This window comes from Jaculus jaculus, chromosome 10 (genome assembly GCF_020740685.1).
Source record: "Jaculus jaculus isolate mJacJac1 chromosome 10, mJacJac1.mat.Y.cur, whole genome shotgun sequence".
Lineage (NCBI taxonomy): Eukaryota > Metazoa > Chordata > Mammalia > Rodentia > Dipodidae > Jaculus > Jaculus jaculus.
This window is the reverse complement of record NC_059111.1, coordinates 58,789,427-58,801,786: the sequence shown is the minus strand read 5'-3', so window position 1 is coordinate 58,801,786 and position 12,360 is coordinate 58,789,427. Positions and strand designations below refer to the sequence as shown.

General features: G+C 42.9%; 1 protein-coding gene across 1 annotated transcript; it reads right to left on the bottom strand.

Moving 5' to 3' along the window:
• Window positions 1-10,186: 10,186 nt before the first annotated feature.
• Window positions 10,187-11,685, bottom strand: LOC123464047 (syntaxin-3). Its single transcript, XM_045160567.1, has one exon. It carries the CDS (start codon window positions 11,683-11,685, stop codon window positions 10,819-10,821), a length of 867 nt encoding a protein of 288 aa, XP_045016502.1. The 3' UTR covers window positions 10,187-10,818.
• Window positions 11,686-12,360: the final 675 nt, after the last annotated feature.

The following is a 12,360-nucleotide window of genomic DNA, read 5'->3' as shown; positions in this document are numbered from 1 at the left end:
GCATGAGGAGAGAATCACTCCCGGGAGATAGTTGGACAGCTCTCCTTTTATTGTCAGGCTGAGGGCAGGGGCAAGGGTCCTCAGGAAATTGGATGTACCAACTTCATTTCTGATGCCTAATTAGCATATGGGGACATTCATTCCCACATGTAGGCAATGGTTGGGGGGGGAGTGTCTAGTGATCTAGGGTCTCAGGGGGATGGGCTATGTGAAGGCTGATAAGGAGTTTCCTTGGCAACTAGCCAAAGGTTACAGGGCTATGGGCAGAGCCTAAGTTCAGGTGTGCCAGGCTTGAGAGGGAGTGGCCTCCTGCAGCCTGAGGGTCTTTAGCCATGCCTGGCAGCTCAGGCCCCTCTCCTGAAGGTTCCAACCTGTGCCTGGCAGTGCCCGACACATTCATATTTCTTCTCTCTTTTTGCTTGCAAATAAATAAATAACAAAAAAGTCCCAATGAAGCAGAAAATTAGAGGGCCTCAGCACTGAAGGGACATAAGAACATCCTTACCCACTGTAATGATATGGTAAAGAGCCTATTGCAGGCAGTCATAGTCACAGGGCACTGAGAAATCAAGCTGCAGCTGAGATGGAAGCCATCTCCTTGTTGGATAACAGTGATAGTGCTGGAAGGTGTTCTGCAAGCTGCTGGGGGAGAAAACTCATCTACAGCTTGTACAAGCAGTGGATCTGGCAAGCTGCAAAATCAACCAGCAGGCAAGATGTACCCATGGGTGCAACAGTGTCATATAAGTTATGGGGGTAATCAACTGGTCTCTGCTTGAATATGAGGCCTGCTCAATGGGAGGGAATTCATGCTTAGTTCTAAGAACCAAGTCAGAAGGTCAGAGACACTGAAAGGAAATCTTCACTGTGTTTTTTGCTAAATGGAGACTTTTTGCTGATCAAAAAAACTTTCTAAGTGTGTATGTTCAAGCCCTTTGATTAATGCTGACCTCACTTTTGGTTAAAGAACCTTCTTTTGACATCTGGTGGCAAATACTGAGGAGTTCCAAGTCTCATCAAAATGAAAAAAGAATTCCCAAGGCTCAGCACTGGATGAGTCATCGCTAACCTACCTTCCAGGGCTCCAGTTAGGGAAGGCATATGAGTGCTTCACTCACTGCTATACAGAGAACCACCTCTATGAGATGGTAGAAGACACTGAAGAGATCTCAAAACTCATCAAAATAGAAAATAAGAGGCTCAGCATTAAAGATTTCTACCACACCCTCGAAGGGTCAGGGAACATTGTGGAAGAGGGGACTGAACGAATGTAAGAAGTACTACAATGTGCATAGAGACACTGTCTTCCTAACATGAACTGACTGGTGAATTCATGACCCCACAGTGGTTACTGATACCCCCACAAGACCAGTGGTGTTCGGAGCTCATCATTTCGACATAGAGGACAGAGGAGGGTGTAAAGAATGAGACAATAATATAAAGGAGAGACTACCTTGCAAGAGGAGGGTCCTCAGGGGATGGGGGCCAGGGAGAGAGGGATAAAAGGAAAACGTGAATGAAACATGATGAAATTACTGTATGCTCATATATTAAAGTTATCAATAAAAACCATTGTTTCTACCTGTTCAATTTTAAAAGAATAGTGTAATTAAATTAAGAAAAGCATGGGTATATGTTCGTGGGAAACAGAAAGCTTTATGGACTATTTCCATCTGAGTTAGGCTGGGATTCTTCTTCAAGGTACCAATCAAGGAAACTTCTCATCACATAGTTACTGAGGATTTCTTTGGAAAGATGACTTTCAGTTTTCATTTTGCTGTGGACTGCTATGCTGATTATGGCCACTAGATGACGCCAGAGGCTTTGCAGTTTAAAAAAATTGGTGTTCCTGGCTTCTGGCGTGGCCGCTTTCTGCTTACGTAATTTTTAATGAATTTTCTCAAATTTATTGGAAAGAGGCAAGGATGGCATTTGTTGTAGTTGGATTGGTGCTATGGCATTTAATGATATTCCATGTTTACCTTAAGATTTGAGCGCCGTATGTTTAGGCTGAGTTCTACATATGTGCCTATCACTTATCTACATCTGTCTGTCTATTTTCTCCAAGATTATCTTTTGTTACCTAAATTCCTCTTTGTATGTGATATTTATTTTTACTTGTTTTGTATTTAAGTATTGTACAATCATTCTTTTTTTTTTTTTAAGATTTATTTATTTACAGGCAGAAAGAGAGAGAGAGAGAGAGGCAAGAAAAGAGGGACAGAAAGAATGGGTGCATCAGGGCCTCCAGCTACTGCAAATGAACTCCAGACCCATGCACCACTTTGTGCATCTGGATTTATGTGGGTACTAGGGAATCAAACTCGGATCATTAAACTTTTTAGGCAAGGGCCTTAACCACTAAGACATCTCTCCAGCTAGTATATCTGATATTTATTTTAAGACTTACCATTTTAAGCATTTCTCAGAGATTATTTTATTTTATACTTATTATAAAAACCTGAAACACGTTTGATTATTTTGCCAGTGAAGGGAATTGAGGCTTACAGAGAATAAACAGTTAATAGCCTGAGCAAGGGTAGAAAGCCTTTTTTTTTTTAATTTTTTTTTTTGTTCATTTTTTATTTATTTATTTGAGAGCGACAGACATAGAGAGAAAGACAGATAGAGGGAGAGAGAGAGAATGGGTGCGCCAGGGCTTCCAGCCACTGCAAACGAACTCCAGACGCGTGCTCCCCCTTGTGCATCTGGCTAACTGGGACCTGGGGAACCGAGCCTCGAACCGGGGTCCTTAGGCTTCACAGGCAAGCGCTTAACTGCTAAGCCATCTCTCCAGCCCAGCCTTTTTTTTTTTTTATTACTCTTTATAACCATAATGTTTTTCATAGTTTTTGTAAGTTTCATAACATTTATAAGGCATCTCTCTCTGTGTGCATATATGTGTGTCTCTCTCCCTATGTGTATGTCTTTCTGTCTGTGTATGTATGTGTTTCTGTGCGTGTGTGTGTGTGCGCACACACAGATAAACATGTTATGGTATGCACGTGGGGGTTGGAAGATAACGTTTTGGATTGCTCACTGCCTTTCCACCTCATTCAAGGCAGGCTTTTCTCTCTGGATCTCACTCTGCTGTTGTTATTCGCTGTGCTTCTCGAAATTCTCCTCACTCATCTCTCATGTAACTGTCAGCACACTGGGATTACAGAAACCTGCCACAGCTTCTGAATTTTTATATGGCATGTGGAGAGCACTGAACTCAGGTACTTGGGCATGAAGGGTGAGTACTTTATCCACTGACCCATTTCCTAAGCCTCCCCCCACATGGGTTTTAATAAAATTGAACATTGAGGGAAGAAAGTCCTTGTGACCAAAAGTTGGTGGTACCTATTAATTAGTAATGTTTAGGAATGCAGGAACCATGTCTTTGATTGGGGTAGACACATCATACTCAAAATCTAATTGTCATGAAACACTTCAGGGAGGCAATTAAAAGAATCCTTTTCTTCCCAAAGCAGCTTTACCCACCCCCTCTCGGTGTCTGGCATTACTTAGGGAATTGTGGTTTATGAATCCTGAACTGGGGCTGGAGAGATGGCTCAGCGGTTAAGCACTTGCCTGTGAAGCCGAAGGACCCTGGTTTGAGGCCGGATTTCCCAGGACCCATGTTAGCCAGATGCACAAGGGGGAGCATACGTCTGGAGTTTGTTTGCAGTGGCTGAAGACCCTGGTGTGCCCATTCTCTCTTTCTCCCCTCTATCTGACTCTTTCTCTCTCTGTCTTTCATTCTCAAATAAATAAACAACAAAAAATACTTAAAAAAAGAAAAAGAATCCTGAACTGGAGCAGAGAGTGAAGACACTATAATGTTACTCATTCTTCCTTTTATTGGTACTGTCATAGTTGTGGGCTTTGTGAGCTTTATTCATGGAGTTTAATGATTCATGAGTATTGAAATTATGGATGGAGTGAACAACAACAACAAAAAAACTATCTTTCTATGTCTCACACTCATGACCTGTAAAATGAGAAAGTACTATCTTTTTGTGTTTGCTAAAGTGGTTGCCACAATTAGGTTAAAAAGATACAATAAAATCGATGTGAGATGCCCAGCATGGTCTTGAGCCCAGAGAAAGAGCTTGGTAAATGCCATTGTGATTATTGTTGGAGAATGGTGGGTAGTCATGTGTAAGGAAGGACCTGGCAGAATGAGGAAGCTCTTGTGATCTGAGAGAATGTGGGTCATGGGAGCGAGTCCCTCAGTAATATCCATTGAGAGAAAGGCTGTTTGTACCTTAGTACTGGTTGTGACCAGCCGCAAAGCCATACCAGTTTTAGCATTTTTAGAGATCATCCAACTTAGCCGTGTTTCAGGAGAGAAAACAGTCTCTGGGGTTTATTTACTGTCAGCAAGTGATAATTTATGTGCAGAATTGTGATTCTGATTCTGGGGGTGTTTATCAGTGTTCACATTACTTTATGTTAATCAGGTGTTTGCAATTATGAGGCTGAGATAGTTTTTATCTGTATGATATGAGCTCACTTTAGAGGTTAGATTTGCTGAAATATAATGCCATATGGAATTGAGGGAGGGCAAGGCATTAGGATTTTAAATCAAAAGGATAACTTCTGTGGACACTCACCTCCCCTTGGCATAGCATCTTCAAGTTCATGGTGCATGCAATACATCTCTTCCTAGAAAGGCTATGTGTAATGTGATTTCTCCTATTATGAGAGAAATATGGCTTCTTTATTGTGTGATCTCCTCAAGATGCTTTCTATTATCTTTACTTATGTTATAACCTTATAGAGACTTATTTCTCAGTAAGTTCCTAAATTAGGGTAGCAGTAACTTGATTTTATAAGCTCATATATTTTCAGTTTCTTCAGAGCCTATCTTGGAGAAAGGCTTCCTTCTGTGGGGATGTCAGCATCTATCTTTTCTACACATGGCTCTGGGACAAACACAGATAAAGAACAGTCCATTGAACAATCTCTCAAGTTTTAGAAGCTGCTCCAATGGATCTTTTCTTTAAAAGTTATATTAAAATTATTCATTGCTGGGCATACTGGCACAATCCTTTAATTCCAGCACTCACAAGGCAGAGGTAGGAGGATCGCCATGAATTCAAGGGCACTGTGAGACTACACAGTGAATTCCAGGTCAGCCTGGGCTAGAGTGAGACCCTACCTTGAAACCAATCCCTGCCACCCCCAAAATAAATAAAAATTAGTTTATAGACCAGGCATAGAGTAGTTTCACCATTCTCTTGGATCATTTCTTGTGTTTTGTATTTTCATATTTTTATTCTTCATTTCATCATTCAAATAAACATATCTTTTTTGGTTTTACTTATTTTAAAACTTAAAATTCAAACTTCCATAATTATAGACAATAATACATAATAATTCTCTCCCTGCCCCTCTTTCTTATTCAAAAATCAACTCTCCACTGTATCCCCTCCCCTTCTTTATTTGTCTCTCCTTTTTAGTAGTTTATTTTTATTTATTTGAGAGAGAGAGAGAGAGAGAGAGAGAGAGAGAGAGAGAGAGAAAGGAAGAAAGTGAATGGGCACTCCAGGACCTCTAGCCACTGAAAACAAACTCCGGACACATGCACCACCTTGTGCATCTGGCTTTATGTGGGCACTAGGAAACCAAACCTGGGTCCACTTGCTTTGCAAGCAAGTGCCTTAAGTGCTAAGCAATCTCTCCAACCCTTTTTATGTTTTTTTAAGGTTGGGTTTCACTCTCACCTAGGCTGGAATTCACTATGTAGTCTCAGACTGGCCTTGCATTCACAGCATCCTCCTTCTACCTCTTTTTCCCCAGTGCTGAGATTAAAGGTGTGTGTTATCACACCCTGCCAAATAAATACCCTAAAACTTTTTTATTTATTAATTTTAGAGGGAGGGAGAGAGAGAGAGGAAGAGGCAGACAGAGAAGAATGGGCATACCAGGGCTCCAGCCACTGCAAAGGAACTCCAGACACGTGAGCCACTTTGTGCATCTGGCTTATGTGGGTGCTGGGGAATCAAATCTGGGTCCTTAGGCTTTGCAGGCAAGTGCCTTATAAGCCGTCTCTCCAGCCCCAAAGTAATTTTTAAAAATAGTACTACAGTTCCAAGTTTCTTCTTTACTCATATTGCATGTATAAGGGAGTAGAAAGGATTTTTTTTTTTCTAGGTAGAGTCTCACTCTGGCCCAGGCTGACCTGTAATTCACTATGTATAGTCTCAGGGCAGCCTTGAACTCACGGCGATCCTCCTACCTCTGCCTCCTGAGTGCTGGGATTAAAGACATGCGTCACCACACCCGGCAGGAATATCTTTTTAAAAGATATTTATTTGGGGGCTGGAGAAATGGCTTAGCAGTTACAGCACGTGCCTGAAAAGCCTAAGAACCCAGATTTGACTCCCCAGCACCCACGTAAGCCAGATGCACAAGGTGGCACATGCATCTGGAGTTCCTTTGCAGTGGCTGGAGCTCTGGGGTGCCCATTCTTCTATCTTCCTCTCCCTTTTTCTCTCTAAAGTAAATAAAAAATTTTATAAATTATTTTTATTACATAAAAATATGGTTATTCATTGAAATGTGGAAATTCAAGAACAGAAAGAAGAAAATAAGGATGAGTTGCAATTCCATCAACTGGGAGCAAACCTGTTGAGAATTTTCTATGCCTTTCCAGGAAAAGACAGACAGTTATGTAACATTTGTTATATGTGACTGGGATGATCAGATATGGCTGCTTTTGTCATGTAATTAACACTCAGATCCTGGACTCTTAAGGTGCTATCTTAGTGAAGAAGGTGTGTTCTAATGAGAAATGATGGACCCACAGAGAACAGGGGTGAGTGGAGAAAATAGACATAGCCATTAGTTTGTGATGAAAAGTTTTGGACATGAGGCTTCTTCTGTGGGTACCAGGGATTTTTTCCTCACACACAGTTCAGAGATTTGAAAATGTTTAGGGCGGATAAAGTCAAAATATAGGGTGTAAAGAAGGGAGTGGAAGCTGGGCATGGTGGTGCACACCTTTAACCCCAGCACTTGTAGGAGGGTTGTCATGAGTTCAAGGCTATCCAGGGACTACACAGTAAATTCCAAGTCAGCCTGGGATAGAGTGACACCCTACCTCAAAAAACTAACAAAAATAGAAACAAAACAAACAACAATAAAAAGAAGGGAGTGGAAAGAAAATACTAGCTTTCTTGATAAATGTAGTGTTTAAATGGGACTGAATGGGGCTGGAGGGATGGCTTAGTGATTAAGGAACTTGCTTGCAAAGCACAATGACCTGAGTTCAATTCCCCAGTGCCCACATAGAGCTAGATGCACAAGGGGGCACATGTATCTGGAGTTAGTTTACAGTGGCTGGAGGCCTTGACACACCCCATTCTGTCTGTCTTTCTCTCTCCCTGTTTGCAAATAAATAAAAACAATTAAAAAATGGAATTCCATAAATGGGACTGAGTGGTTTGATCCATTTTTTTTTGTGTGTAAATCTAATGAAATTGCTATTATTAAGGTATTAGGTAGTGGCCATTAAAAACTATTCTAGGGCTGGAGAGATGACTTAGTGGTTAAAGTGCTTATCTGCAAAGCCTAAGAACCCAGGTTCAACTCCCCAGAACCCTTGTAAGCCAGATGCATATGGTGGCACATGCATCTGGAGTTTGTTTGCAGTGGCTAGAGGCCCTGTGTGTCCATTCTCTCTCTCTTTCTGCTCATAAATAAACAAATTAATAAAAAAAACTAATCTAGGTTGTCATTTTTCTGCTACTTCAAGTGATTCTGCAGTAAAAATGTTGCATTGATAGTTATACTCATTGGTATTTAAAAAAGACTTGTATTTATTTATTTATATATTTGAGACAGCTAGAGATAAAGAGGGAGGGAGGGAGAGAGAGAGAGAGGGAGAGGGAGAGAGAGAGAGAGAGAGAATGGGTGTACCAGGGTCTCTGGCTACTGCAAATGAACTCCAGAGGAATGTGCCACCTTGTGCATCTGGTTTACATGGGTCCTGGGGAATTGAACTGAGGTCCTTTGGCTTTGCAGGCATACACCTTAATCTTTACACCATATCTCCAGCCCCTCATTGGCATTTTTGTCTCTCAAGAGATTATTCGGTCTGAGAAATACCATTTAAATTAATTACTTCATCTACTTTTTTTTTTTTTTTTTTGATGTAGGGTCTTACTCTATTGCAGGCTAACCTGGAACTCACTCTGTTGTTCAAGTCTGCCTTCAAACTCACAGTGAGCCTCCTACCTCTCCCTCCCAAATGCTGGGATTAAAGGCATTCACTACATGCCCGACTTTCTTTTTGTATTTTTTAAATTTTTTAAAATTTAATTTGTGAGAAGAGAGAGAGAGAGAGAGAGAGAGGGAGGATGCACCAGGGCCTCTTGGTACTGCAAATGAGCTCCAGATACATGGGCCACATTGTCCGTCTGGCTGTATGTGGTTACTGGGGAGTCAAACCCAAGCTGTCAGACTTTGTAAGGAAGCACCTTTAACTGCTGACCCATCTCTTCAGTTCTTCTCTTTTCTTTGAAACAGGGTTTCTTGTTATTTTGTTGTTGGGAAACCAGTCTAGCTGGCCCAGGAGCTTCCAGCTTTTTTTGTCTTTCTTATTGATGAAAGCATGTTGGGATCTCAGATGCATGAGTCACTTGGAGTCTGGCTTTACATGGGTTCTGGGGAAGATCCAACTCATGTCTATAGGCTTTGGAAGCAAGTGCCTTTATCTGCCCACTGAATGATGACTCAGTGATGTCTTAGCCCCAGAATTTTCTTTTGAAACAGTCTTTCTCTAACCTAGAGCTTGCCAATTTAGCTAGATTAGTCAGCCAGTGAGTCCCAGGAATTCTTTGTTTCTGCCTTCTTAGTGCTGGGATTATAGGCAGGAACCACCACACTTGGTATTTACATGGGTATTGGGCATCCAAACTCAGGTCCCTGTGCTTGTGTGGCACATGTCACTGCCATGTTATCATGTAGAAGTTCCACTAAATGTAGGCTTTCATAAACAAGGGACTTAGTAGTCTGATGGATAAATGATCTCATAAGATGAATAATTCACTTGTTTTTTTTTTTTGTTTTTCAATCAATATAGTCATTTATTTTTAAATTAGCAATAAAATAATCAAGTTTACATTTTAAAAAATATAAACAACAGAAGCCCTTCACATGTGTATTCAAACTTAAAGCCTCAGGCCTCAGTGTCAGAGGACAGCAAAGGCTTGTACTGAGTATTTGATTCAACTTGTTGCTGGACCCAGTCCCATCAGACATCACAGTCACAGGGAGGAGGGCATCCCGCAGCTCTGTCTGAGTACTGGGTAATGGCTGGGTAAGGAGCCTTTGCAGTGGAAGTCAGTGGGCAGTGCTTGGATTAGGGTGCTCACTCTGTCCCACAAAATACTAAAAGCAAAGCTGTATTTCAGCTCAAGTACCAAAGTTTAGACTAGCAGAGACCAGCAAGGTTCTAAGAGACCACTGGGTTACAGTGACTAGACAAAGCTTTCCAGGCTGTTGCTTTCTCCATAGGAATTGGGGGAGACGAAGAGCCTGTCAAGCTCATTAACTAGGTAGCAGGAAGAACCACTGTAATCTAGTATCCCACCTGATGGCCCCAAACAGCCATCCCAGGGATCATGCAAGTAGCATCAGGTTGGTGTGGGATGTCCTCAGGGCAATCCTCTTGAAGGCAACAGATGGGAGGAAATGTTAAAATACTATATCTTCTGTCTGCTGGGCAGAGAAATATGATGGGAATCAACTCAGTCTTCACAAAGATCTCATTTGATTCCTCTAGAACTTCTCCAGAAAACAAGCTTCTAGATGGCAAGGGAAGATCATATTTCTACAGGAATTCATTTGCAGTATGCATATGTCCCTTACCTATTTTTTAGCCTTGCTCAAAGTTATGATTTGTTTTTGAGGTCTTAGCATTTTCCATTTCTAGTTTCCTACTTCCTGAGAGACACACACATCTATGTACATACATCTCATATATACAGTTATAAAACACCTGGAACACTTGAGTGATGGACTACTTAGTCTCATGAGACATTTCCAGAGCTTGGGACAGTAGCACCTGGTCTCTGGCCCAACTAAAATCCCCTGGTTACGTTTGGCCTCAAGGCAATGGCCTCACAAAGTCACTCTCCTAACAGTCAACAGCCAGTTTCCAAGATTTAGATATGGAAATATTCTACCCCCTCAGCATTTTCAAGTGGGACTCTCAGATGACAGTCATCCTGATCCCTCTTTGAATCAACATGAGAATATAGAGGATGAACTTCAAATAAGCCAACCTTTGAGAACAAAATCTGTCAGTCCCTCATGTTTTCAGGACACAGGACAACAAATTGAGGACCTGCCAGGTAGAGGACTCTGATCCAAGCCCTGCTATTGCCAAACTCAGCAGAATTTCTCTGCTCTGGTAGATACTCCCCTGAAAAGTACATTGCAGTTTCTGGGAGAATAGTCCATGAGGTAGAAAACACACCTTGGGCAGCTCTCACATGGACTTTCCAAGGTGCAAGGCATAATTTGACACACCAGAGGGAGGAAAATGTGGGTTGGTTCATACGGTCCAGGAGGGAAGGCACTTCAGTTGTTAGGACAGGAGATGGTTGTCATGAGAGCTCAGGATGGCAGCAGGTAGGTTAGGTTCCTCCAGGACTAGATTGTGGAGTCAGGTCCAAGGATGGTTACAAGGAAAAGTAACAGGTCCCCCTTGCTCTCAGGATGGCCATTCAAACTTTGTTCCAATCTGAAGACAAGGGTGGCCAGGCCAGGCTGGAGTGCAATCAGGTTATTTCAGTGCAGCAGCCCCTTAGGCCACTCTTACTACAGCCCAACGGACAGTCCAATGATCAATGCTAAAATGCCCAGCAACACAACTACTACCACAATGATAATGATCAATTTCTTCCGGGCCTGACCCCGGTATTTCACTGCTCTTTTAGTTTCATCGCGTGCCTTCTCCACGTGGTCCACTGTGTGCATGACATTCAGCTCTATGTTATCTAACATCTCACCCTGATTCTCCACCAGCATGGCGATGTCCACGAACATGTCGTGCAGTTCCCTGATACTGCTCTCCAGCCTCACAATGTCCTTGTGCCGGCCCTCGATCTCGCTGAGGGCTTGCTTGGAAATCTGGGAGACAATGATCCCAGAAGTGAAGATGGCAGGGTTGCCACTCTCCAGCATTTCTTCCAGCTCCTCATCTGTTGTCTTCTTGCCAGTAATTTCAAGCTGCCGTTGGATTCGCCCTTTGCTGCGTTCACGGAAGTCCACCTGAGCCTCGTTGTATTTGGTCATCACCTCCACAAACTTCCGGGAGAGGACGGAGTGCTGGGACTTTCTAATTCGAAGGTCTGCTGACGACCGGACCTCATCTTCTTCGATATGCTTCTCCATGCTCTTCAGTTTGTTCCGGACATTGTTGGCCCTTTTCTTGATCTCAGCTGTGAGCTTCTCGAGGTCATCTTTGGTTTTTGGCTCTGGAATCGGTGCAGAGAGAATGATACTGTAGAGTTTCTTAGCTTCCTCCACATGTTCTGAGATCTTGTCAATATTGAGCCGAGTTTCCTCAATCTCAGAGAAGAACTCGTCCATGAAAGCTGTGTTGTCAACAGCAATCTCCACCTCATCGGCATCATCATCCTGTGTCAGCTGCTTGGCCTTCAGCTGCTCCAGCCGGTCCTTCATCCTGGCGCCCGGCGGGCCCGCGGCGGCGAGCGCGTCCCAGGTGCGCGGCCACAGGGGCGGCCGGGCCGGGCCGGGCCGGGCGGGCGAGGGCGCTCCGGGCGCAGGCGGCGGCAGCGGCGGCCGCTCGCTAGGAGGAGCGTCCGAAGCCTCCGAGGTCCGCCGCGCCGCCCCCTCCGGCCCGCGCAGGCGCCGCGCTCCCATGAATAATTCACTTTTATTTGGGATACCCGTTCTGTAAATTATCAGTTCACATAAATTGCCTGAATTTTGTTGTTTTTTTATTGTCTTATTTGGGACCTTGTTTTTACCTTTGAGGTCTTCTGAGAAAGTACCAGTTTTTCTTATTTATATGTTATAAACATTTTTTCCCAACTTGTTACTTTTTTACTCACTTTGTTAGGATATTTAAAAACATTTTTATTTATTTATGAGGAGAGAGAGGAAGTAGTTGGGGGGGGGGCATGAGCATGCCAGGATCCCTTGCTGCGGCAAATGAACTTCAGATGTTCCATTTTGTGTATGCTCCATTTTCTGACTTTACTTGGGTACTGAAGAATTGAGCATGGGTCAGAAAGCTTTGCAAGCCAGTGACTTTAACCACTGAGCAATTTCCCTAGCCTCTTGTTAGGATATCTTTTGCCATATAAGCATTTGTTTTTAAAAAGTGAAATAGGC

Bases quoted from the DNA above. Each gene is read 5' to 3' on its own strand.
- LOC123464047 (XM_045160567.1), bottom strand. From the start codon at position 11,685: ATGAAGGACCGGCTGGAGCAGCTGAAGGCCAAGCAGCTGACACAGGAT.